We start from the raw sequence: 27,615 nt of genomic DNA, 5'->3' as shown, positions 1-27,615 counted from the left end.
CTTAGTGACAATCTAAAACATAAAAGCTACTCAATGTATTCATTACTTGAAATGCTAATACTAATATGTACTTTTGCTTCTGCAAGGAAACAATGTAAAATGGAGGCCCATCTCTAAAGAAGAATCAAGATTGTTACCTTTGACAGTCAATGTAGCTTTGCTTCGTTTGTCTCCTGCTTCACATATGTACTCGCCACCATCATCCACTGATAGTTTATGGATTTCCAAGGTTTGGATTGAGCCATCCCTCTTTATGGAATACTTCTTTCCATCAGATAGGACCTGAGTACCCTTCTTCCAGGTCACACTGGCATCAGGTATTGAAGTTTCACAACATAATGAGGCACTGCTTCCCTCTGTGACTTCCTGGCTTGTTAACTCCTTCACAAATGACAGCACAGGGACGGCTGGCGGGAAACAGCGATACACAGAACACATTCTAAGATATGCGCAAAGCCCAAACCTATATACATATTACAAGATTATGAGATGGCAACAAATTTTCTTCGTAGTTTCTAAATGCATCCAGGGACAAGATAAGCCTAACCTTGGAATGCATGAATCAGAAATCATGAAACGTTTTGCAGCACTTCTATTATAGATAAAATTAATCACTGATGAGAAAAAAGGAACACAGAATAGTCAACCTTCTAAATGTAACGCATCCAAACAAATAAAACTCAGCATACTACAAGAAATATTTAGCAAGACACAACAGATAACATACATGCATGAAATGTTGTGCTTTCATTGTGGTGTATATAAAGAGGCTGGTCAGATTTCATTTTTTGCAATACGATGCATTAAAGCATGCTTCAAAGAGTAATAAATGCAAGTTATATTTACATATGTGGAATGTTTTGAATATTTATGTATATAGGATGATCATACACACAAATACTAAATACATGCACTAAACGGTGCATGTGTTTGAAACTCACTGAGAAATAAATTAAGGTATGAAATAAAACAAACTATAATCCAAAAAATTCTTTAGTTTTACCTCTGACTGTAAGACAAGCAAAAGAAGTGTGTGCACCCACATGGAAGGACACCGTGCCTGAGTCTTTCTGGGTGACACTTCTTAGTGTAAGTGTGTGCCTTTTGCCTTCCATTCGGATTTCATTCATCTCATTGTTCTGTAGTGGAACGTCTTGCAGCGTCCACTGAACAATGAGTGCATTGTCATGAGAGACAAGGCATTCGAAATGAACGTCCTCGCCTTCATTGACAATGCAGCTCTTCAAACCAGTTAAAATTGTGATTTCAGGTTCTGAAAGCAAAATCAGGTTTCATTTTGTCAGAAGTAGTCAACAGATCAAAAATAGATAAACTTCCACAGTATCAATTTAACATCCACTATAAGCTAAGCTTTTCAACAAAATTCACAGCAGGTCATGACAGAAATAGCAACCCTGATGTAAAAATAAATGTTAAAGTGCAAAGGGAAAGAATTATAATGTTATGTCAAGTGCAAAAAATTCCTGCACTTAAATAATATAGCAAAATGAAATGGGAGTGCATTGGAGAAAGGTTGTGCAAGTTTTAATCCAAAAAATTTTGATTAAAAAACGTTTTGCTTCTGCAAAACCACGTGCACACAGATGGTGTTGAAGGTGATCTACAAGCAAACCATAAGAGAGGATGATGGCATAATACTTAGGATGGTATTGAGTAGATGTGTGATCATCAAAAGAGGATGATCAGGTAAAGTTAGGAGGAATGAGAACTTTTACAAGGTGATTCATACCCTTCACAGTGAGTTTGGCAGATGTCCGATCATGTTCTGTTTCACAGCAGTACTCTCCAGCGTCTCCTCCTTGCAGCTTGTAAATGATAAGCTCAGCAACAGCCCCATCTTGCTTCAGCTGATATTTGTGGCTTGCTTCTATTACACTCTTGTCTTTCCTCCAGATAACTTTGGCTCCAGCTTTGTCAAGTTCACATCGAAACCCTGCATTTTCCCCTGCTTCACTTTCCAAATCTTTCAGAGATGATTTGAAAAGAACTGGCAGTGCTGCAAAAGGTGAGTAAACAAGTGTTTCAAGGTCATCATGAAGAAACGGACTCAAATGATACTGGAACGAAAGATGGTTCAATCCAAGCCTACCCTTAACTTCCAGATATGCAATGCTTTGGCGTTCTCCAGTGTCACAAATATAGTCACCAGAGTCTTCACGTTCAAGGTCATGTATGACCAGTTGGGCACGGTGGCCATCTTGCTTTAATTCATATTTAGCACAGGGGCATAGGCCAATTTCACCCCTGCGCCACTCAACTGGAATGTCTGTTTTGGAGAGCTCACACTGGAAGCTGATGCTCTCTCCCTCAACAGCTGCCTGGTTCTTCAGTGCTTGTGTGAAAATGGCTGGAAGTGCTGCCAATGCAAAGAGTGGTATAAGATGCAAGAGATTAAAGATTTTCCAGACAAGTAAGACCCGAACGCAACAGTTCAAAACAATCATTATAGTACACCAACAGGACACAAAATTTATTTCTTTAGATTTATCTTCATAATAAGCTGTGGAAGCATTCATACTTCACAAACACGGGATAAATGTGGCAATGCAGTTCAAAGATGGATTAGAATAATGGAAAAATTCAAGCAGTTGTTCTTCTCCTACCATTAACCTTGACATTGGCTGCTGTAATGCTCTCTCCGCAATCACAAACATAGTCTCCAGCATCTTCAGGTCTGACATCAGTGATCTTCAGCTCAACAGTAGAGCCAACTTGCCTGATGAGGTACTTTCCTCCAGAATGGATCTCCTGTATCCCTTTCCTCCAAACCACAGGAACTCCAAGTTTAGACAGCTCACACTGGAGGATGATGCTTTCTCCTTCAATAGCTGTCTGATTTTTTAGCTCTTGTGTGAAGGTGGCTGGAATAGCTGCCAATTCAAAGAGTGGTATGAGATGCCAGAGATTTAGTTCTGTACATACAGATGACGTAAATAAATATTTCTCAGAGAAGTAAAATCAAAATTATACAAATAAGTCTTTTTTTGGCCTTAACTTCATTTTAAATTGGGGAATCATTTGCACTTCACAACCAAGGAATGCATGTGACAATGCATTTCAAAGATGGATTAGAATGATGGAAAAATTCATGAAGCTGTTGGGTCTTCTCCTACCGTTAACCTTGACGTTGGCAGTTGTCATGCTATCTCCGCAATCACAAACATAATCTCCAGCATCTTCAGGTTTGACATCAGTGATCTTCAGCTCAACAGTAGAGCCAACTTGCTTGATGAAGTACTTTCCTCCAGAATGGATCACCTGTGTTCCTTTCCTCCAAACCACAGGAACTTCAGGTTTTGAGAGTTCACAGCGCAAAGTGACACTATCCCCTTCCTGAATCTCTTGGTTCTGTAGCTCACGTTTGTAGACCACTGGTAATGCTGAGGAATCAGGCAAAGTTGTTGAACAGGATCTTGTGAGATTAAGTTTACACTTTGCATCAAAAAATATTCTTTCCACTGATAGATAAAACATTCTTCTACAATGGCTTAACTTATATTTGACCACCTTCTAAGATGTTTAACCAAAACAACCACCATGATGCAAATGGCAAAACCATAATCTATTCATATAACTAGAATAGCCAATATACAGCACTATACAATACCCTACACTAAATGAAGACAATATTAATGAACAGCTGTTTACATGAAAAGACATGAAGCTTCTTCAAATAAAAGATGAGTCCTACCATTGACTTTGATGTTAGCAGTACAGATGTTATCTCCACAATCACAAACATAATCTCCAGCATCTTCAGGTTTGACATCAGCGATCTTCAGCTCAACAGTAGAGCTAACTTGCTTGATAATGTACTTTCCTCCTGATCTGATCACCTCTGTTCCTTTTCTCCAAACCACAGGAACTTCAGGTTTTGAGAGTTCACAGCGCAAAGTAACACTCTCCCCTTCTTGAAGCTCTTGGTTCTGTAGCTCACGCTTGAAGACCACCGGTAATGCTGAGGAATTAGGAAAAAATTTTGAACCAGAAACTGGATCTTGTGAGATTTACAGTATACTTTGCCTAAAACAATTCTTCCACTGATAGAAGTAAAACATTCTTCTGAAATGGCTTAACTTGTAATTTTATCACCTTGTGAGATTTTAAGTAAAAACAACCACCATGATGCAAATGGAAAAACTATAAACTAGACAAACAGCTTATTACACTAGACTAGCCCATACATCGCACTATATCCTAACTTAAAAGACATTATTAAAGTGCAGCTTTTTAGGTCAGAAAACAGGAAAATTCTTCATTGTTGTAGAGTGTTCAAATAAAAGATGAGTCCTACCATTGACTTTAATACTAGCGGTGCTGATGTTGTCGCCACAATCACAAACATAGTCTCCAGCATCTTCAGGTTTGACATCAGTGATCTTCAGCTCAACAGTAGAGGTAACTTGCTTGATAATGTACTTTCCTCCAGAACTGATCACCTCTGTTCCTTTCCTCCAAACCACAGGAACTCCAGGTTTTGAGAGTTCACAGTGCAAAGTAACACTTTCCCCCTCTTGAACCTGTTGGTTCTGCAGCTCATGACTGAAGACCACTGGTAATGCTGAGGAATCAGGCAAAGTTGTTGAACCAGGAAAAGGATCTTGTGAGATTAATTTGTCATTGTTAGGTCTTTGAGGGTTCAAATAAAAGTTCAGTCCTACCATAGACTTTGATGTTAGCAGTGGTGATGTTGTCTCCACAATCACAAGCATAGTCTCCAGCATCTTCAGGTTTAACATCAATGATCTTCAACTCAACTGTAGTCCCAACTTGTTTGATGATGTACTTTCCACCAGAATGGATCACCCGTGTTCCTTTCCTCCAAATCACAGGAACTCCAGGTTTTGAGAGTTCACAGCGCAGAATAACAGTGCCACCTTCATCACATGCTTGGTTTAGCAGTACTTCCGTAAACTGAATTGGGTGAGCTGTTGAAGCAGGCACTTATTGAGTATACAAGGTCATTTTGTACTCTATTCTGATATAACACAGAATGTGTACAGGGAAAACATCTTAGCTTTATAATATGTCTTTCAAAATATTAAGCCTAAGTCAGGAAAGTCAAGGAATACACTATAAAACTAATAATGAATGTTGTTACAAGAATATAAGAATCTTTGTAATCAACACCAATGAGACCATCTAAAGAGAAACACTTCTCAGGTTCACATAGCCATTTAAAGCAATCCAGTTAGTATGTTTAAAAAAAAAAAATCAACATCAAGACTGGTCACATGATGTGGTGAAAATATTCAAGATACAAAATCAATGCCTGAATCAGTTTCCATCCATGAACAGTATGGCAGAATTAAGACTTTGAATACATTTTTGGATGATTTCATACAGCTAAAAACTGCAAAGTGTTACATTTAGAGATACAATTCAACCTAAAATGAAAAATGATGAAAGACCAGACTGCAATGGTAAAGAAGAGTCTACAGAATAACACACAGACAAATGTGTGGGAGCAGAGTGAATGGCTTCTGACCGAAAACTTGCAGAATGCAACTAAAAACAGGTTAAAAAAAATCACCTCTAGAAACATTTAAATTCAAATACCAACAGTATAGACTTTTCTGAAAAACCAAAGCAAGAGGACACAACTAATATTCCTAACCCAGCTACTTTCACTAAACCAAGTACACTAACAAAGATGAATATCATCTGAGGCAAGCTAAACTCTTCCCTACAACCATCATCCACTCCTGTCCTCTTCACCTTTGTACATTGCAAGTACAATGTGGGAAATGGATAACACTCAGAGTCAACCATTTAAAATAAATATTCACCATGTGTGACTAGAACAAGCTGTGGCGCAGGTAAAGTTGCAGGATAAAAATGCATCAATAGCCATTGATTTTCAAGTGATAGAATATAAGTAAAACAAAAAGAAAAAAGAAGAATGCTGAGAATATCCAAAGGATTTTTGATGCACGGGAAGAAGTTTAAATGCTTGTCAACAAAATAAAGACACACCACAACAAAGAGTGCTCAAAAATACTATCGTAATGCAAAAGCGAATGTGTGGCCACATGCTGTTCCATCGAAAAGAACGCATTACTGAACATTTTGACTGGGATTCACTTTTCCATTAGAACATAAACGTGCTGCAGGACAGGCAGGAAATAGACATCAGTTTCATACCACTGAGCTCTGACTGTTTCTCTTTCTTCTGCTTCTGGAAGTCTGATTCAAGGGCAGCAGAAGGACAGAGGAACTTTAGAGCTGTGACAAAAGACACGTTCATGTAAACTGCAACCCTTGGCCAAAGTCATAAGGATCTTAGAACACAAATAGCAACGCCTGTGTCAGCCATGTTGGACAATAGTGGCAAATACAAAAGAAGCAGACATCCTTATTTTACAGAAGCATTCATGCATGTTGACTAAATGAAAACCCCCAAAGCCTGACTGATTCCTGACTGACAGATAGCACGGCCAACAAAAATAATTCAAGCTGCTGACCAAGAAAACAAAACACGGACAGTCATTCCGCACATTTGCTCTGTACCATCGACTGATGCTCCCTGCTCAGTAGTCTGCTTTTGAAGTCCTGGTTGGTATAAGGGTGTTTGGGCCTTCAGAACTGTGACAAAAAAACATTTTGCAGATGGAAACACAGACACTGAAATCTCAAAGAAGACATGTGTCCAAAGCTTGGAACACATGCAAGTTCTGTATCAAGTAGTGTAATATGTGAGTGAATATGTAATAATTGAGTTACTCTACTGTGAGACTCAAGTCAGACTAGTGCTGAAACCTTAAACCCATATCTCTGTTCCACATACTGTATGAACCACACTAAACTGAAGAGGTTACAAGCTAGAAGAAACAGACAGTGATGAAGAAAAGTTTAAGTCAATACCAAAACAGATGTCTGTCAGACTATGGCATTACAGCACAGCAGGGAGAGCCACAGCAGGATACAACAAATTATCTAAAAGTTATATTTAAGCATATACAGAATTATTCTGTTCACCATCAAAAACTTCTTCAGTTATGGTTTTTAGCTTTGGAATGCAAGAGCGTAATTTTGTGCTACACACTTGAAACGAACAATTACATATTGTTCATTACTATAGGATATCAGTGGAAACAAATGCAACATGACTAACAACACTACACAACAGTATTCACCAACACCAAACAAACAAGCAATAATATTAGATTGAAAATGGTTGTTTGTCAGAATAGTGCAGCTGGGGGCTAATTAATGGTTACAAAATCCCAGAAAGTATAAGAATGGTTCATACCCTTGATCTTCATATGGGCTGTTGTTGTCTTGTCTCCACATACACACGTGTAGTCTCCTTCATCTTCAGGTTTGAGATCTGTGATCTTCAGCTCCACCTTTGAGGCGATCTGCCTGATGACGTACTTTCCTCCAGACTGAATAACATGGCTTCCTTTTTTCCACTGTACAGGGACACCAGGTTTGGAAAGCTCACAGGACAGTGTAGCACAGCCTCCTTCATCACACTCCAGGTTTTGCAGCTCATGTGTGAAAACCACTGGTAGTGCTGAGGAACCGTGAAAAGATGTTGGAACCATGTTACACAAACGACTCAGGACAACATTCGAGAACTGGACTGAACAAAGTCTTTCTCATCTTCTAGTCTAGTTTTCTAGTTTTGAAGTCATTAAGGCCACCAATCAAGTATTTTTTTTTTCAAAAGCAAAGCCATTAGTGTAATAAGAAAAAAACCCTGATCAACAATAACTTCAGGTCACAGTAGAGGATGTAATACCATACATTTAATCAATTCAAAAGAGTTGTCATTCCTACCATTGACAGTAATGGTAGATGAGGTCTTGATAAACCCACAATCACAACTATAGACTCCAGCATCTTCAGGTTTGACATCAGGGATCTTCAGTTCAAAAACAGAACCAACTTGCTTTATGTGGTATTTCTCTCCAGAATGGATCACTTGTGTTCCTTTCCTCCACACCACAGGCACTCCTGGTTTGGAAAGCTCACACTGAAGAGTAACACTGTCCGCCTCTTGACACTCCTGGTTTTGTAGTTCTCTTTTGAAGATCAATGCTAAGAAGCAATTGATGTTTCAACAGGTCGTTAGTATAATGCACTTTGCACAAAATGTAACTGCACAACATGACAAAACATTCAAAAAACCTACCAAAGAAAACAAGAGACATTATAAAACAGAACACTGACAAAAACTGAGCATCTTACAAGACAAGATTAGCAGATATTTGTATTAGTGAAGTTAATCTACTTAAGTCAAATAATGCTATAATATCTATGTTAAGTTTCCTTCAAGCGACTAACCAGTAAAGGTAAAAATATAAAAAGTCTTTGTACTCACTAAAGAGTGAACATGAAAAAAAAGACCGAATTAATTTCATACCCTTGGTTTTAATATTTGCTGTAGTCTTTTTGTCCCCACACACACATGTGTATTGTCCAGCATCTTCAGGTCTGAGGTCAGCGATCTTCAACTCAACAGTAGCCCCATCTTGCACGATGAGGTACTTTTCCCCAGATTGCAGCACCTGTGTTCCTTTCTTCCAAACAACAGGAGCTCCAGGCTTTGAGAGTTCACAGTGAAGAGTAACGCTGTCTCCTTCGTCACTTTCTTGGCTTTGTAGCTCGCGTTTGAAGACCGCGGGTAATGCTGACGAGCAATTATATGATGACAAATTAAAAGTGTATAAAAATTAGTACAGTTTCTTGACCACACATGCATTGACATTTTAGTGTATTGCTTGATCTTAGTGCTAAAATTATTTGAATTAAAGTAAGCAAAAAAAAAAAAACAATAAATGGATGCATGTAAATTAAAAAGCTTTTATCCATACCACTGACAACAAGATTTGCTGTTGTTTTTTCGTTTCCACAATCACAGGAATATTCTCCATTGTCCTCAGGCACTAAGTCTGAAATCTGTAGCTCACACATGGTGTCCCTCTGCATTATCTGATATCTTCCTCCATGTTTCAGACTTTCCGTTCCCTTCTTCCACTGCACTTGGCAGCCAGGTTTTGAGAGCTCACAGGAAAGTAAGACTTTCCCACCTTCAGTAACCTGCTGGTTCTTCATCTGACCCTTAAACCTAGCAGGTACCACTGGAGAACGAACAAGCATCATATAATTAAAATTCTACTCCATAGATTTATCATCCAAAAGACAGGATGGAAGATCTCTGGAATGACATGATAAAGGTACGACATGGAAGCTAGGATAAGCCAATATCTGTGTTATTTTGTGTCATAATGTGATTAAGTTTGTAATGTATAATATCTTTACATCATTATGGTCATCAAAATTTCCTATAATCACGGAAATATAAAAACAACACAGAAACAGTTCCCACAAATCCTTCGCACCAAGTCTACATGAATACATATGTTAAACATACAAAGTCCAGACAAGACTGAATCTCACAAACACAAAAGTGCAAGTGCCATTCCTAAAATCTGACAACTTGACAGACTGCTGAAAGACAGCAACAGAAATCACACAACAGCTTCTTTATAAAAAATGAACACTCTGCTCAATAAAACCTAAATTATATTTCAGATAACCAAGACAAGGAGACTAATGGTACAAAGTGTGGACCCAAATAAATGAATAATGAAATGTTTTCTCATGTCAGTTGTTGAACGAAGAACAAGTAACAACAATACCAGCATGTATGGAAATAAAAGACTATTTAACAACGTTTTCACCAAATCGACTTTCTAGAAACCTAAATGACATGTAGAGTACCAACATTATTGTAAATGTACAATATGAAAATACCAGTTCTCTGAACTGAGGTGATCATCTGCTGACACAGACATGCATGAGACTATCACCGAAATGCCTGGCAGTAACATCGCCACAAAGGATCCCAAATGTGAAATATTAAATGCAGAAATACAACATATGTCGAATCAAATTAAAATTTGTACTTACCAGAAATACTTCCAAAGAACACTGAGACATCAAAAAACACTGTACATCAAAGCTTTAAACATAAAAAAACACTATCTATCTAAAAATATAATCTCCAGCTTCAAGTTATTTTTTTCTAGCTCAGGGTAATACATTGCTATAAACACCAAGAAAGAGAGATTTCTGTGTTAAGCGGCTTATTTTTCTGAGAAAGCCCGGTTCTTACCTTTCACCGTCAATTTGGCTGTACTCTTCGTAGAGCCAATGTCACAGGTGTATGCCTCGCTGTCACTCTTCTCCAGATCCTTCACTTTGAGGTTGAGGACAGTTCCCTTTTGCATAAGCTCATACCTTCCTCCAGCCTTGATCTCTTTTGTTCCTTTCAGCCAGATGACTTTAGAAGCAGCTTGGGCTGTCTCACATTCAAAGGAGACAGCAGTCTTCTCTTCTGTAGTGACATCCTTTAGCTCACGAATGAATTTGTTGGCCAGTTCTACAGAGGGGATGAAATACTAAAGTAAATATATCTACTGTTTAGAGGATTTCCCTCTTTGTATATTTAAAGAAAGGATGTCAGAATCTAAAACCATAAATTTTAAAATCCTTGCCTTTGATCTCCAGCTTAGCCTTGGAGGTAGGACCACCGGTGATCTCACAGCTGTATTCTCCAGAGTCTTTTTCAGTGACGTTGCGGATTGTCAGCTTTACGAGCGTCTGCTCCTGACTGATTCCGTATTTCTGGCTTTTTCTAATAGACTTGCCATCCTTTGACCACTTCACTTCCAGTCCAGATTGAGAAAGCTCACAGGAGAATGTGGCATCTTCACCAATTTTGGCATTGACACCTTGAAGCTCTTTAGATATGGTAGGAGCTTCACCTGGCTCCCAAAAATAAGATACACCTTGATTAAGCAAAGCCGTATTTGTGTAAAGCCTATATCCAATTCATTGCTCTTGTTTTCAATGCATGCCCTGCTTACCCTCAACAGTAAGTGTTGCCTTTGAGCTCAAATCCTTGAGATTGAAGACCACCTCACCGGAATCAGAAGCTGAGACAGCTTTGATTGTTAAGGTATACTTGCGCCCTTTGCTGCTTATCTGGAAACGGCCTCCATCAGTGACAGTTTGGCCTTTCAGGCTCCAGGTGCACCTCTCTGAACTTTCTCGGGACAAGATACACTCGAATGTGCAGTTTTCACCTGCTTTGGCCTCTACCGATTTAAGACGCTTGGTGATCCCAATGTGGATATCTGGGGTCAACAGTAAAGACATTATTGAAAAACACCAACAACTTTATTTTCATAAAAACATACAGGACAAAACTACACCCAAATTACACTACAGTGTCATTGTAACACAACAGTACTACATAAGTTTGTTGTCATACCTCTAACAGTGACCTTGGACTTGGAGAGGTCCGTGCCAAGATCACAGCTGTACTCCCCAGCGTCAGCTTGTGTGACATCATGGATAGTAAGTCCCAAGGTCTTACCATCATGGAGAAGTTCATACTTTTCCCCTGCTGACAGGACTGTTCCATCTTTGCGCCACACAGGGGCCACTCTGGGCTTTGAGGCTTCACACTTAAGGGTAACTGTACCCTTCTCCTCTGCAACTACATCATCCAGCATCTTTAGGAAGATGGCTTTCTTCTCTGGATGTCAATAAATAAAGTGCATGAAGTCAAAACCTGGTCAAAATAGTCTTTATCCTTCACATTCAAAGCACTTCTGTAAATTGACTTTATTTGGAGATCGTCATTCATACAACCCCACCTTTGACTTTTAGGCAGACTGTTTCTTTCACATCCCTGATGCTGAATGACACCTTCCCGCCATCCTCAGGTGCTAGGTTCTTGAGGGTAAGCATATGGGTCTTATCCACATGGGTGATGGCATTGACCTCATTGTTGAAGAGTGGCTTGTCATTGAGTGTCCACTGGACCTCTTCATCAGCAAAGTTAACCTCACAGGTGAACACAGCATCACCATCTTCATCCACCTCCACATCGGTCAGATGTTTGGTGATCTGCATTTTACGCACTATGTCAGAAAAATAAACATCAAAAAGCATGATCAGAGTGGCATTTGTTTTACCAACAGCACCTACATAATGAGTGCTTGGCGTAGTCAAAGCAAAGCTCTAACAAGCAACCCTAACAGGTTGGATGTAAAAAGGGAATACAATTTGAAACAACATGCTTCGAATGCCTTCTTTGTGACATTACCTTCTACTTTGAGAACAGCTTTGCTCTCACAGACCCCGACCTGACAGCGATACTCTCCAGAGTCCTCTGCACTCAAAGCTTGTATGATCAGCTGCACATTGGCGTCCTTTTGCTTCATGCTGTATTTGCTAGAAGCCTCCAAAGCGGTTTGACCCTTAAACCATCGTACTTCTTTTGGTGTGGCAGAGAACTTGCAGCATAGTGTGGTGGAAGTCTTCTCCTTGGCTGACACATCTTTAAGAGGCTCCAGGACTTCAATGGGACGCTCTGTGGAGTGATATGAACAGTGATTTTGAAAACAAACACAAAAGTGCACAAAACTACAACAAACATTGCATTTCATCTGATCTGTAGTAAACATAAATAGAGCAAAATACACCTTTTTTTCAAAGCACTCAATTTCTGTAAGAATTTCATCATGCATCATTGTGAAAAACTATTCAATTAGAATTATTAGATACAGATTAGATTTCTTTTGGAGTGGCTATTTTGCAAATCTCGGTTAAATTAACTTTCGTACCTTTCACTTTGAGCTCGGCTGTTGATTTGCTCTTTCCGGCAGTGAACTGTACTGGGCCTGACATTGAGGCCTTGGTCTTCTTAAAAGTGAGGCGGTGCATGGTTCCCTCTTTCTCCATCTCGATATCTGCACTCTCCTTCAGCTGTTCCCCATTTAGCATCCATTTCACTGGTTTGACTGTCTCAACGCTGACTTCCACCTCAAAGTGGGCAGCAAACGGCTCGGTCACCTCCACAGAACTCAGCTCCCGTACTATGTTGATAGCCTGCTCTGAAGGTTGTGATGAGACAGTATTGGTGCTGTGTCAAGAATTGGCTATATCAAAAATGTTTATGTAGTAATTCTTTAAAAACACTCAAGACTTAAGAAGACACATACTAATGAAACTGCATGGAAATAAAACCAAATGCATGGAAGGTAAATTCACATAACAGTACTTTAAATGGTAAGCAAGCATAAATTTGTCCCTTTTTGAAAGGGTAAATTAATGATAAAGAACATTTTTTAAATATGGTTAAAATCGCATTCAACGCTCATTCTTGTCTGTTGCAGATCAATTAAAAACTGATCTACAAACTGTTATTAAGTAATTAACAACATGCAATCACATTTGTCTACACCCTTTTCACAGTCAATTTCAAAAGTGTTTTAGATTGTAATGTATGGTTGTTCTTAATGAATTCTGCTGTGATTTCATCGTAAAATTTTATTTTATTCTTTAAATCACAATAGAAATGGTTTTTACCCTCTACTAGCAGCTGACATGAAGTCTTATCATCAATGGCGTCACACACGTATGTATCCTCATCATCCGAGTCCACGTCGATGATGGTGAGCTTCCTGTAGATGTCCTCACTGGTGATCTCATGCTTCTTGCCGGGTTTGATCTCTGATTTGTTCTTGTACCACGTGACTTTAGCGTTGGCCCGTGACACCTGACATTCTAAGTATGCGCGGTGTTTGTACATGGCAATTTTGTCTCTCAGTTTCTTCACAAATCTGACAGGCAGTTCTGTAATGATTATAAAGGAGCTTAGGAGATCTACAGATTTGTTAGACAACCTTAGAAATGCTACACAGCCCAGGCTGTAGTTCATTAGTCTTAACACTAAATGCAAAATGCATGCAGATATGACAGACATGACAACGAACCTTTAACCTTCAGTTTAGCGGCTGAAGAGGCCTTCTCAGCTGTGAACTTTATTTCACCTGCGTCCTCAGCCTTTACAGATTTGAAGAGTAGAATGTATGTTTTTCCTAAGACAGAGAATATTAAATGAGTTTGAGAACCATTAATCTGTCCCTCTTGGAGCTGATTGTTTTTTGTTTTTTTGCATTTTGTGAACATAGAAAATAAAAGGAACTGATTGAATAGTAATTTAAACTATTGACTGCCATATTGGACTACATATTCGTCAATCTACAAGCACACCTAAGCTTTCAAGAAGAAAGCTATCAAAGTCCATTTTGTTCAACTCACCCTCTTGCCTTATCTTTATGTTGTCTCCAGCTTTGACTTTGGCATCTCCTTTGTGCCACTGAGCCTCGACCTCATCATGAGAGACCTCACAGACAAACGTTGCACTCTCCTTCTCTGTCACCTCCACGTCCTGCAGCGGCTTGACTATTTTAATATCTCTGGCTGCAAGAATTCAAATACAAACATTTATTCAAGTGACACTACATAATGGTCGAGTTCAGCAGTGATTAAATGTCCCACTCAGAATTCGTTCATCTTTACCGTGAACAGTAAGCTTGGCCGAAGTATTGTCATCTGTTGTTCTACATATATACTGGCCCTGATCTTCATATGCACACTTGTGGATGATGAGGGTGCGCTTGTTGGCCTGGGAATGGATGCCAAATTTCTTTCCTGGCTTCAGTTCCTCATCATCCTGATGGAGAAATAATCAACATTTTACATCTACATTTTTTACTTTTTCTTTTTTCAAATCATTAAGTATTTTATCCATTTGTGACTACACAATTTATTTTGAATAACTCTAAATCAAATACTAATACCTTAAACCACTTGACATCAGCATTTGCTCTTGACACCTCACATTCAAAAGTGACTTTCTCCTTTTCAGGAAAACTGATATCACGTAGAGGTTTGAGGATCTTTGCAGCAGGTTCTGTACACACAACGCCAATAATTAGGGTTATAGTTGTTATATATAGATTTTAACATTGGTGGTTATGTTATGGATGTCCTCATTAGTTTACATAAACCTTACTAAACTTGCAATAAGCGTAAATGGGATATATCGTGGACATTCATTTAGTTTGTCTGGTTGAATATATTTAATGTTGGTTATACAACTTCTGAAAGTACAAAACTTTTTATGATCTTACTGAATTTTGCAATTCAGGCTTAAACTTAAAGACCCACAATATACACACTCACCTGTAACAATTAGTTTGCCAGAAGAATGGGCATCCTCAGCTTGGAAAGTAATAGTTCCACCATCACTTATCTTCAGCTGGGACATAGTCAAGCAGTGCTTGTTGCCCAGTGCTGTAATGATGACATTGGGTCCTGCCTTTAGTTTCTTTGCATCTTTGTTCCAGGAACCTTCTACATCAGCCTTGCTGAGCTCCACTTCCATAGTGATGGTCTCTTTTTCTTGCACTTTCATCTCTTTTAGACCTTTTACTATTTGAATCTTCTTAACTGAATAGTAGAAAAAATAATTTCCAGTATATTTTAATCATAAAATATTATGATCGAAAGAGTAACTCTGTAATAGAGTAACATAATGAAGGAATCCATACTCTCTACAGTCAGCTTGGCCTGGGTCTTGTCATCTAGGGTTTCACATGAGTAATATCCTCTGTCAGCATATGCCACACACTTGAGGACCAGACCCTGCTTGGCACCATCCACACGGATCTCCATATTTTCTCCTTGCTGTAGTACCACACCATTCTTCATCCACTTTACATCTTTTGAGGGTTTACTCAGCTCCACTTCCAAACGAACTGTGTCCTGCTCAGTCACAGTCACATCTACAAGCTTCTTCTTGAAAGTGACAGGAAGCTCTGCAAAATACAGATAAATTTGTATTGAGAAACAGGTAGTCTGTGTGCTTCCTTTGTTGATGATATGTTGCATTACGATTAACAATAGTATCTGTCACTTATCCTTACGTTGTACTTGGAGTGTGGCTTTGCACACTTTCCCCTCAGCATCAATACTGATCTCTCCAGCATCCTCCTGAGTCACAGCTGTGATGGTGAGGGAATGGCTGCTTCCTCCATGAGCAATCTTAAATTTGGGACAAGCTGTAATAGGAATGTCATTGCGCAGCCATCTGACACTAACATCGGCTGGTGTGATGGAGCATTTAAAGATAGCATCTTTGCCTTCATTTGCAACAACATTGTTCAGCTTGGTAGTGAACCTCACCAGACGTGGGGCTGTGGGAAATTAGATTGAAAAGCTGAGAGAAATAATAATGAAGGGCATCTATCACTTAAAACAAGCTTAAGTTGTGTTGATTCATTTTGATGAAAATTCAGACACTAATTGTTTGTACCTTTAGTAGTGACTTTGGTGGAGGTCTTGTCATCTTTGCATTCGCAGCTGTACTCCCCTTCATCCTCCTGAGCCACAGCGGAGACAGTCAAGATGCAGTTGGTGCCATCAGTGCGGATGCTGAATCTGCCACCTGATTTGATTTCTTTGCCGTTATGCCTCCAGAGGACACTACTCGTGGCTTTATTGAGACTGCAGGAAAGTGTCATGGTGCTTTCCAGTACTGCAGACACTGTCTGCAATGGCACCACAAACTTTAAAGGTGCATCTGCAGGGCATAGATGAGGGAAAAATGAAATGACATTCTGTCTGCGATCAGTTAGATTTATTATTTCAATAAGTGCAATTATATCCAACACAATTTACTTTGAAAACTCCAGATGTATGAGCATTAATTTAATTGAATTAAAAAAATGTACTTTGAGAAATTAACACCTTAAACCATTTGTACTTTTTTTTTTTAACTTTGAAATTGCAAATTAGCTTTTACCTTTGACCTGAACCTTGAACTCAACCTTGTCATCAGCCGTTTGACAAAAGTAGGTGCCGCTGTCTTTAGATTCAGAGGACTTAACGATGAGGACACGTGAGTGACCTTCCTGTTTCATCTCATACTTTGATCCGTCTTTCAGTTCTATTCCATCCCTGAACCACTTAACACTACAAGTCTCTGACATCACCTCGGTTTTTAAAACAACCTTTTCTGTTGACTCAACCATCACAGTTTCTTTTCTTACGGATGTCTTCTGGAATTTGGTAGAAACATCTGAGAAAAAAAAAGGAAACAATCACTTATTTGTGACCATGTTCTGGAGAAGACAAATATGTGGATTAATGGAAGTCTGCTAATGTGCAAGAAAATTGTACCTTCCACCTGAAACTTAAAGGGAAGTTTCTCATTCCCAGCTTCACAGGTATATTCTCCAGCATCCTTCTTCTCCACATTCTCCAGCACCAGTTGGCGGCTCTTGCCCTTTGACTCCATGTGGACAGTCTTACTGGAGCTCAACTGCTTGCCATCCTTGAACCATTTCACCTCAGTCTTGAGGTCAGAAACTTCACAGCCCAGTGTGGCTTTCTGGGAGGCTGAAACCTTCACTTCCTTCTGATAAGAGTCTTTGTTGGTAAAGGCAGCTTTGAGCTCTAATAAGAAGAGAGTTTACTTAATTCAAAGAGTTTGCCTATTTACAGAGAAAATCAACAGTAGGGTTGAAATTACATTGAATATGACAAGAGACAATAAATATTTTCATAACAACTTTTAAATAACCCAAAGAAGACTGTTAAGATGCACAGAACCAAAAATGAACAGTCCAAAATGGTTTCCATACCTGTCACCTGAATCTTAAATGGCAGCTTTTCTTTCCCAGCTTCACAGGTATATTCTCCAGCATCCTTCTTCTCCACGTTCTCCAGCACCAGTTGGCGGCTCTTGCCCTTTGACTCCATGTGGACAGTCTTACTGGAGCTCAACTGCTTGTCATCCTTGAACCATTTCACCTCAGTCTTGAGGTCAGAAACTTCACAGCTCAGTGTGGCTTTCTGGGAAGCAGCTACTTTCACTTCCTTCTGATAGGAGTCCTTGTTGGTGAAGGCAGCTTGAATATCTAGTTGGGCAGGCATTACAACATAGATTCAATATTAGAAAACAGTATTCTTTGAGTAAATATTTTATTTAAGTTATAGACATCAAATACTGCAAAGACTGCATGGTTGCGAAATCCAGAAGAGATGAAAAAAAAAACCCATAGAATGTATATTAAGCAAACAAATCCAAACCTTACTTCAGACTATTACTATTCCAGTAGCATTGAAATTAGCCAAGAAAGCAAGAAATTGCTTTTTAATTTTGAAATTACTTCTTGATCAAAAAAAATTTCAAACACAAGTTAATTGTATCTTACTCAGTGGTCTCTTTCATCAAGGATAAACTATTTTGCTACACGTAAAATTAGCTTTTGTCAAGCTTCACTGATTGATTGTAATTTTGATTTCTTTCATAAGGAAGAAAAACTAAAATAGAAACAGACAGCCAAAAGTCAAAAACAAGGACATTCCCATACCTGTCACCTGAATTTTAAAGGCAAGTTTTTCATTTCCAACTTCACAGGTATATTCTCCAGCATCCTTCTTCTCCACATTTTCCAGCACCAGCTGGCGGCTCTTGCCCTTTGACTCCATAAGGACAGTCTTACTGGAGCTCAATTGCTTGCCATCCTTGAACCATTTCACCTCGGTCTTAAGGTCAGTAACTTCACAGCTCAGTGCGGCCTTCTGGGAAGCTGCTACTTTGACTTCCTTCTGATAGGAGTCTTTGTTGGTGAAGGCAGTTTGAACGTCTGGTTGGGGAATGGACAATATGAAAAACCAGTATGCTTTGAGTAAATATATCACTCAAGATTATATGCAACAGATAAAGCAAACACTAGATGCTTAAGAAATTAGAAATACAAAATAAATAGCAAATTAATCCAAATAAAAAAAATTATAATAATTTTGCAAATTAAAAAAAGCTAATTACATTGCAGACTGTAACTTATTTTTGGTTCTGTACCACTGAAATGGGCAACAAATTCTTCTACTTGTCATTGTACCTCTTCTTGAAGACACATTAATTAAATCTTATGAGGAAATGCATATATCAAACTCTTTTGTTAAATCCAACAGACTAACACAAGAACATACCTGTCACTTGAATTTTAAAGGCAAGCTTCTCATTTCCAATTTCACAGGTATATTCTCCAGCATCCTTCTTCTCCACATTATCCAGCACCAGCTGGCGGCTCTTACCCTTTGACTCCATGTGGACAGTCTTACTGGAGCTCAACTGCTTGCCATCCTTAAACCATTTCACCTCAGTCTTGACGTCAGAAACCTCACAGCTCAGTGTGGCCTTCTGGGAAGCAGCTACTTTGACTTCCTTCTGATAAGAGTCCTTGTTGGAGAAGGCAGCTTGAATGTCTGGTGCAGAAATCAAAATTTAGGAATATAGTCTCAGAAGCTGCAATTAGTTTTATGTAAACTGTGCTTCGCTCATGTTTGATTGAGTCACTGGAACCATAAAAAAACAAGCCACAACACTGTCATGGTGTTCTTACCTTCCACACAAATCTTAAAGACCAGCTTTTCATTTCCAATTTCACAGGTATATTCTCCAGCATCCTTCTTCTGTACGTTCTCCACCAGCAGCTGACGGCTCTTCCCCTTTGACTCCATGTGGACAGTCTTACTGGAGCTCAACTGCTTGCCATCCTTGAACCATTTCACCTCAGTCTTGACGTCAGACACTTCGCAGCTCAGTGTGGCTTTCTGGGAAGCAGCTACTTTGACTTCCTTCTGATAAGAGTCCTTGTTGGAGAAGGCAGCTTGAATGTCTGGTGCAGAAATCAAAATTTAGGAATATAGTCTCAGAAGCTGCAATTAGTTTTATGTAAACTGTGCTTCGCTCATGTTTGATTGAGTCACTGGAACCATAAAAAAACAAGCCAAAACACTGCCATGGTGTTCTTACCTTCCACACAAATCTTAAAGACTAGCTTTTCATTTCCAATTTCACAGGTATATTCTCCAGCATCCTTCTTCTGCATGTTCTCCACCAGCAGCTGGCGGCTCTTGCCCTTTGACTCCATGTGGACAGTCTTACTGGAGCTCAACTGCTTACCATCCTTGAACCATTTCACCTCAGTCTTAGAGTCAGAAACCTCACAGCTCAGTGTGGCCCTCTGGGAAACTGCTACTCTGACCTCCTTCTGGTAGGAGTCCTTGTTGGAGAAGGCAGCTTGAATGTCTGGTGCAGAAGTAAAGATTTAGGAATACAGTATCAGAAACTGCATTTAGTATTATGTAAACATTGGTTTAGTCACAGTTGATTGAGTCACTGGAACCTTAAAAAAGCCAAAACGCTGGCATGTTGTTCTTACCTTCCACCCGAATCTTAAAGACCAGCTTTTCATTTCCAGCTTCACAGGTATATTCTCCAGCATCCTTCTTCTCTACATTCTCCAGCACCAGCTGACGGCTATTCCCCTTTGACTCCATGTGGACAGTCTTACTGGAAATCAACTGCTTGCCATCCTTGAACCATTTCACTTCAGTTTTGGCATCAGAAACTTCACAGCTCAGTGTGGCTTTCTGGGAAGCAGCTACTTTGACTTCCTTCTGATAAGAGTCTTTGTTGGAGAAAGCAGCACGAGTTTCTAAAAAGGACATTCATTGTTTTAGTGAAACATCAAAAAGGATACAGTTCAGGACATCAAAAAGACCTCAAACATCTCCAAAATGGACAAAAACACACTGGCTTAATAATACATGTTTTGTGCAAATTTCAATAACCTCTAAGCGATTGTTTCCCAGAGACTAATCTAGAATTGTCTGTTTTCAAGTTTAACTTTTATAACTACAATACTTTAGGGACTTGGAAAAGAGCTGTACCTTCGAAGGACCATTACTGTCTTCAGTAAGATCTGACATTGGCATAATAAATGACAAGCTAAACTTTAATATAACTTATACAAGGCTGGTATAACTTTTAATTTCACTTATTAAATCATTTATTAGCTGTAGGAGCGTTTAGCTTCTAGCTTCACTGTTCAAAAAAACCAAGTTATGACATTAATTAGGTATTGTGGCATGTCTGATTAATCCTGTTCATTTAAATTTTTAGTTACAGACTAATTAGCGCATAGTCTTACCTTTTATCTTGACCTGGAATGTCATTTTGTCCTCTGCCGTCTCACACGAGTAGTGTCCTTCATCGCTCTGCTTGGCACCCCTGATGACCAGCTTCCTTTGTGTCCCCTGAGATATAAAAGTTGTCCTCTTGTCCTCCATTATTTCTATCTGTTCTTTCTTCCACACAACAGCAGTTCCAGGAGAAGCAACCTCACAGCTCAACACCACGTCGCCCACCAGAGCATCACTCTCTTGGGGCTGAGCCCTCGGCTTGTTAACAAACTTAGATGGTTCTTCTGTCAGGGGAAAATGAAGGATTAGATGTCACACCTCTCTGATTTCAACATGATTAGGTATAGAAACACATTATAAAATACACATTGATTAGGTATAGACATACATTATAAAACACACATTAAACATGACAGTAGAAACAATGACATGCACTGTCCATTTGTATAATTTGATAGTGAAAAATGCTGACATCTGAATGTTGTCACCACAAATGTTACAACCCAAACTCTCCTGATTAATATTTATTTAGACAGGAGCTGACAGTATCTCCAAGTCATTTTAATGTTGTGTACATATCAAAAATACTCATCACATCCCAAACTATACTGAATTTGGTACCTGAAAGTGCACGAGTGCTAAGCAGATCTGTTACCTGACAAACACACCCTCTAACACTTCCTGCTGAGCAGCCAAAGCCCAGCTGCTCCTAGATGTCAACACTGACTGCTTACACCATTTATCCACTCTGAAATTTTTCTACTTTCTGTGCTGGCTATGAAGCACTCACTACTCAGCACTGATCTTAATTGCAAACAGCATGCACCACTGTGTATTTCTCTCCTATTATTTGGCAGGATACGCTCTTCACTATAATTACAATTTAAAGTTGTTCCACTTTCATGTATGTAAATTAATTCGTTCTACTTTAGGCTTGAAATATAAATACAGGCTATAAAACCATAAGATAACTGAAGGTCAGTAACTGAAGTAGTTTGTTTCACCTTTAAGGGCAAGCTGGACAGACATTTTATCGCCATCACACACGCATTCATAGATGCCCACGTCCTCACGGTCAACGTTGTGGACTGTCAGTATGCGTTTACGCTCCACACTTGTGGCTTCATATTTTTTACCCATCCTCAGCTCCTTCCCATTCTTCATCCAAACAACCTAAAGTACAGACAGTACATGCAGTTAACTTTTAACTTAAACTTTAAAAAAAAAAAACTACATCCCATCATTCAGTAGATATTTGGTGTTTGTCCCTTTGGGCAATACATCTCAAAGTTGGCTGAACGAGACAATTTAACCTGGGACAGGAGAAAGCATAACAAACTTAAAATACTTAATGAATTTATTGTTGATTTTAAAAAGGTTTTGACAAAAAAAGTGCATGTCACCTGGATACTTGAATCGGACACTTCTGTGTACATCTGAGCAGAGGAGTGCATGCTGAAAGTAAACACCTCCACCTGAGAAGACTTATTGGTGAAACGTGCGTGTGCAGCTAGAGAAGATCAATACAAAATATCAGGAATGTTCTTGAAACTATTCTGTTTAAGTTTTCAGAAACGTTTCCTTTCTTACCTTTCACACTAAGTGTGGAAACACTCTGAGATCCGCCACCCACAAACTTGACCTGTGCTCCATTTAGTGCCATGGACACCTCCCTGATGACCAGCGTATGTGTGGTCTTTGAGCGTGTGATCAGGTACTCAGATCCACTGCGGATCATTCTGTCATTTATGGTCCAGGAGCCGGAACATACAGCTGAGAGCTCAACAGTGAAGGTTGCTTCTTCACCTACATGTGCACTGCAGTTCACCAGGCCTATCTTCACTGATGCTGTGGGCTCTGAACAAATAATCTTAAATATATTTACTGGAATACACTGATTTAAAACAGTTTATTTTAGCTTAAATATGAAGACTGTCCACAACAAAAAAATCTTTCTCACCAAGATAAAACGTTCCAGGAACCTCCAAGTAGGCACTCTGACCAAAGCCATTGACCGCTGAGATGCGGAACTGATAGCTTGCTTCTTCTGAAATCTCACTGATGGTGTATTCAGTGCTAGACAAAGACGTACTAGTTACTTTAACCCAGGTTTGAGCTCCCACCTTCCTGCGCTCAAGGATATAGCCAGTGATGGGCACAGGCCGTTCACTGTCTGGCGGAGACCAGCACAGTGTGATCGATGAATCTGTCTTGTTCCGCACCACTGGCTCAACTGGGGGATCTGGGGGATGTTTCCTTGGTGCTGATGTCAAAGTTTATTATATTGTTAATCAGGTTAAAGAAATGGAATCTCTCTTAATATCAAAAGCAATTATGTTTACTGTTGAAACATTATTAAAGAAATGCACTAGTACAGTCACCACATAGTAATTGTGGTGTCGTTCGATTTGACGTGATTACTGTGGTACATACAGTATGACATTTTCAAATAATTAGTACATAGGAAACTGCTTGTAAAATCTTGTGGAAAGTTTGTGGTCTGATTTACAAATGTATTCACCTGTGACAGAGAAGCGGGTGGATGTCTTGCAGTCATGGGCGATGAAGGCCACCTCACCCGAGTCCTCTGCAGTACATTCGCGAATGGTCAGTGTGTACTGTCTGTTAATGCGGGCGATAATAATTCGGGAGTCCTCTTTCAGCCTCTCCCCATTCCTGGTCCAGTATGCATCATCTACTGGTTTCTCCAGTTCCACACAGAAAATCACGGTATCGCTAACTGGCACCACTGTCTTCCTCGGCAGCTTTTTAGTGATGTTGCCTGAAAGTGCAGAGAAAAACCACATGAAGAATATATTTTGTGTTGTACCAGGTTATTAATCATAATTCTGGCCACCCATATTGGAATAGAGCTTATACCCAGCACTGTAAGTTCGGCCACAGTGCGGCTGCCTTCCTTCATCTCACAGATGTACACGGCATCATCATTGGTGGTGACATTGTGAATAGTGAGGCGGCGCAGGGTCCCTTCCACATCCATGCGGTACTTGGCATTGTCCTCCAGACGGGTCTCCTCCATAAACCAGCTGGCCTTTGTATTCGGCACTGGCACCTCACACTGCAGAGTTGCGGTTTCCTTTTCCTTCACCTCGACATCCTGCAGCTTCTTTTTGAATGGAATCTTTGGCTCTGGTAAGGATACATGTTAGTGAGCATACAGAAGACAATTTCTTTTTAGCTGGCAGTCATGATCTGGCTGTGTCCTACGATTTGTTTTCATATTGATTGGGTCTCCAAGAAGGCAAACGATAAATGTGACCCTGGATCACAAAACCAGTCATAAGTCGCAAGGGTATATTTGTAAGTAATAGCCAACAATACATTGTATGGGTCAAATTATGGATTTCTTTAATGCCAAAAATCATTAGGATAATAAGAAAAGATCATGTCCCATGAAGATATTTTGTAAATTTAATATAAATATAAATGTCTGTTTGTGGGTCATTTTGTGGTAGACCTTTAAGTCTGTATATTGTATATCGTATATGTATATTGGGTCCATTTAAAGGGGAACACCCTTAAAAAAATAACAGCATATAAGGCAAGAAAAAAGCTGACTATCAAATAAAATAAATGCATTTCTTACATTATATGAGGTTTAATCTGTTTGTATCCAGACTTAAAGTACAGTATGCCTTTGGCTCTACTTTACCAGCTTGAAGTCAATCATTTGAAATCTGAACGTTTACAAAAAAACAGCCTTAAATGTCATGAACTTCACACTCCTAATCCCTTCACATGGACGTCACTGCACTTTGCACGGCAACATTGGACTGGTATTCGGCTAAGTTTCTGTGACCTTTCTCTTAGGTGCCTGTGGCATACGTGTCAAGATTAAGACACAAAAACAAGGTAGCAAAACATTATTGCTACACTTCTGGCTAAAATTAGAACTCTGTATAAATACAAAATGTGTACATCTGTGAAGATCATTATTATAAGTAGTCTTAGTTAACAGATAATTAGAATATAGACTAATGCTGCAAACCTGAAGACGTCACTTGGAAAGTCACCCACATAACGGTGTCAGAAGTGAGTTTGCAGCTAGCTATCACAACAACTGTGAACTAATCATCACTAGCAGAAAATAGGTGTAATGAGACACCCTCTTCGAACACTTGCAAGCACCTTGCTAAGCAGAGACTGAGCTGGAAGGCAAAGATGACTGTCATTAGTTGATAAAATTTCAATTTAAAGGTTGGTGATTTATTAGGACCAACTGTATTTTAACATGGTCATTATTGTGCTGATGTACGTAGTAATCTTATGTGCCAGCCTCAATAAAATTATGATATTCTCTGACTGATACATGATTTATAAACCACTGTAGTTGTAGTTCTAATAGTAAACTTTCTTTATGATTGCAGAAAGGTATATATATATATATTTATTTATTAAATCTGGTCACTTTTGTTTACTGGTTGGCTATATCTTTTGGAAAAGACCAAGTGTAACAACACCCCCAAGACATAGCAATCCAAAAACTCAAACCATCTCAGGAGGAGACATATACAAGACATGACTCAGATAAGTATAAATGGATCCGGTTGTTCAAGCCGCAAATGAAAACTTAATTCTCCCAAAAAGGACTACTCAGTGTAAGTTCGCAAGCTTCAAACATCACATGGGTTTAAAACATTAAAGTTTTTCCACCCCACATTAGCAATAATATCTGCTTTGATCCATGTGTAAAATGAATGAATGTACATACTTATTCTGACAGCAGATGGATCAATTAGTGTGCATAAAGTTGCCAAGAGTAAGTACCTGCAGACATTATTCTTACCTTTGACAATCACTAGCACAGCGCTATAGGTTTGTCCAGCCAAGTTGGATGCATTGCAGGTGTACAGCCCATTATCACTTTGTTTGCAGTAGAGCACCTTGAGGATGAAATTCTCCGCCTGGTCCTCATACATAACATGTCTGCGACCCTCACTGATGTTCGCCCCATCCTTCCTCCAGATGATCTGAGGTTTGGGATGGCCTGTGACGAAACAGCTAAGCTTTGCATGTTTACCCTCGGTCAACATACAGGTGCGGGTAAACACACCTTTGGGCAACATGCTGGTTAAGGCCGAAACCCTCTGCTCCTGATCATAGGCGAGTCCCGAGCTTCCAAGTTCTTCTGTGATCGTGGAAGATGAAGTTGTAAGCGTGGTTGAGGAACTTTCCATGGTACGGTATAAGGAGATGTCCTTCCGCATTTCTTCTTTCCGCTTCTGCATGTGTGAGAGGAGGGATGTGCTCTTGTCTGCATTCAGGAGACGTGTATCTTGAAGGTCGACCACCAGAGCAGCAGCGGCCTGACCCCGGCCAATGGAGTTCTGCGCACGACATGTGTAGGTACCACTGTCCAAGCTCCTAACACTCTGGATCCTCAAGGAGCTGGAGTCATTTTCCGAGGTTATCTTGATGCGGTTGGTCTCACCCAGGTAGCGACCATCCTTTTCCCAGTCAAAGTTGGGTGCTGGATGGGCTGCCACCCGACAATAGAAGGTAACATCACCACCTAGACCCACATGGGTGGAGACAGGCTTTACTGTAAACACTGGGGCCCGATCAATCACAGTTTCCGGCAGTCCCACCTTCAGGGTCACAGCTGCATATGCCTCTCCGACATTGTTCTTGGCACGACACATGTACTGACCGCTGTCTTCTAGAGTTAGATCGTAGATGGTAAGTCGGTAAACGTCACCATCTTCTACTTTCTTGAAGCGTCCACCTGCAGAAAGAAGCATCTTCTCTTTCTCCCAGGTGACCACAGGAACAGGGTTTCCCACAATAGTGCAGCTGAGGGAGGCATCTCGTCCCACGCACAGCGAGAAGGCCTTGGGTCGAGTTAGGAAGCGTGGAGCCCCACCAAACAGATTCTGATCCATTCTTGCTTTCTGTAGCGATGAAACAACACACTTTAATAAAAGTTAAAGTTGTGGTCAGTGCATAGAGGAGAAACATAAGAACTTGATTATATAAAAGCTTTACATATTTGCATCTAGTCACCATTAAATCTTGCAACTAATCTCAAAGACGTTTCTGAAAAGCTGCTTTTCAAATGATCATACTGTAAGTCAGTTTGAATAAAGAGGGTCTGCTAATAACAAATAACCATGTCAAGAAGATCCTGAAATAGATATTTTGAGAAATGAGAGATGCCTACTTTTAGAGATGACCGCTCAAACCTCTCCAGTATCCCACCACAAATAAAAAAAAAAAAATGCTAGTTGATTTAAAGAGTCAAATGTACAAACAAAGCATTAAAACAAATTTGCCATGTTTGAGAATTCATCTTTTTCTATGTAGCAATACACATGTATATAATGTAATATTGCCACACTGCTACAATTTCCTGCATGCAATAAAATAAAACTTCATGGAAAAATAAAAATCAGGAAAATTATCTTTGAAGAGCAGGACAAGCCATTGATATATTTTGTCCATTTTCCAAAAAGAGAACAACTGTGAATGTAAACTGACTAAAAGTTATATTGTCATTGTTTAGGGGGATAATAGTATATAAATAACATCAGAGCAAATGCACGTGCACTAGAAGCCACAAAACACTGTAAAAAAAATAAAAAAATAACATTGTCCACTTTTGACAGAACTTTACATGGAATGACCAATGTAAAATAACATAGGAAGCCTTGTATCTAGAAACAATAATCATATTGACCTACATCTTTATAAAATTAAGAGGTCATC

At 39.4% G+C, this 27,615-nt stretch overlaps 1 protein-coding gene across 1 annotated transcript in view; it reads right to left on the bottom strand.

The window, feature by feature from the left end:
• obscnb (obscurin, cytoskeletal calmodulin and titin-interacting RhoGEF b) overlaps positions 1-27,615 on the bottom strand; it is a 53,366-nt gene that overhangs the window by 25,060 nt on the left and 691 nt on the right. The window contains exons 2-46 of the mRNA XM_079409867.1: positions 25,697-26,801; positions 23,770-24,039; positions 23,411-23,671; positions 22,850-23,152; positions 22,480-22,746; positions 22,293-22,399; positions 21,894-22,062; positions 20,898-21,173; positions 20,127-20,402; positions 19,718-19,993; positions 19,305-19,580; positions 18,892-19,167; positions 18,270-18,545; positions 17,538-17,813; positions 17,074-17,349; positions 16,697-16,972; positions 16,208-16,474; positions 15,819-16,088; positions 15,444-15,710; positions 15,076-15,342; positions 14,691-14,803; positions 14,410-14,563; positions 14,149-14,310; positions 13,821-13,925; positions 13,414-13,680; positions 12,669-12,938; positions 12,149-12,415; positions 11,697-11,963; positions 11,309-11,575; positions 10,902-11,171; positions 10,530-10,799; positions 10,148-10,414; positions 8,844-9,110; positions 8,393-8,659; positions 7,807-8,067; positions 7,274-7,540; positions 4,683-4,949; positions 4,316-4,582; positions 3,713-3,979; positions 3,135-3,401; positions 2,625-2,891; positions 2,111-2,377; positions 1,751-2,017; positions 1,004-1,273; positions 138-407 (exon numbers count right to left, since the gene is read on the bottom strand). Of these exons, the coding sequence (XP_079265993.1) occupies positions 138-407; positions 1,004-1,273; positions 1,751-2,017; positions 2,111-2,377; positions 2,625-2,891; positions 3,135-3,401; positions 3,713-3,979; positions 4,316-4,582; positions 4,683-4,949; positions 7,274-7,540; positions 7,807-8,067; positions 8,393-8,659; positions 8,844-9,110; positions 10,148-10,414; positions 10,530-10,799; positions 10,902-11,171; positions 11,309-11,575; positions 11,697-11,963; positions 12,149-12,415; positions 12,669-12,938; positions 13,414-13,680; positions 13,821-13,925; positions 14,149-14,310; positions 14,410-14,563; positions 14,691-14,803; positions 15,076-15,342; positions 15,444-15,710; positions 15,819-16,088; positions 16,208-16,474; positions 16,697-16,972; positions 17,074-17,349; positions 17,538-17,813; positions 18,270-18,545; positions 18,892-19,167; positions 19,305-19,580; positions 19,718-19,993; positions 20,127-20,402; positions 20,898-21,173; positions 21,894-22,062; positions 22,293-22,399; positions 22,480-22,746; positions 22,850-23,152; positions 23,411-23,671; positions 23,770-24,039; positions 25,697-26,792 (12,178 nt within the window). The 5' untranslated portion in view covers positions 26,793-26,801. The remainder of the gene's footprint in view (positions 1-137; positions 408-1,003; positions 1,274-1,750; positions 2,018-2,110; positions 2,378-2,624; positions 2,892-3,134; positions 3,402-3,712; positions 3,980-4,315; positions 4,583-4,682; positions 4,950-7,273; positions 7,541-7,806; positions 8,068-8,392; positions 8,660-8,843; positions 9,111-10,147; positions 10,415-10,529; positions 10,800-10,901; positions 11,172-11,308; positions 11,576-11,696; positions 11,964-12,148; positions 12,416-12,668; positions 12,939-13,413; positions 13,681-13,820; positions 13,926-14,148; positions 14,311-14,409; positions 14,564-14,690; positions 14,804-15,075; positions 15,343-15,443; positions 15,711-15,818; positions 16,089-16,207; positions 16,475-16,696; positions 16,973-17,073; positions 17,350-17,537; positions 17,814-18,269; positions 18,546-18,891; positions 19,168-19,304; positions 19,581-19,717; positions 19,994-20,126; positions 20,403-20,897; positions 21,174-21,893; positions 22,063-22,292; positions 22,400-22,479; positions 22,747-22,849; positions 23,153-23,410; positions 23,672-23,769; positions 24,040-25,696; positions 26,802-27,615) is intronic.

Source organism: Barbus barbus (genome assembly GCF_936440315.1).
Source record: "Barbus barbus genome assembly, chromosome: 46".
In the NCBI taxonomy this organism is placed as follows: Eukaryota; Metazoa; Chordata; class Actinopteri; order Cypriniformes; family Cyprinidae; genus Barbus; species Barbus barbus.
The sequence above is the reverse complement of the archived record's forward strand: the minus strand, read 5'-3'. Positions and strand labels throughout refer to the sequence as shown.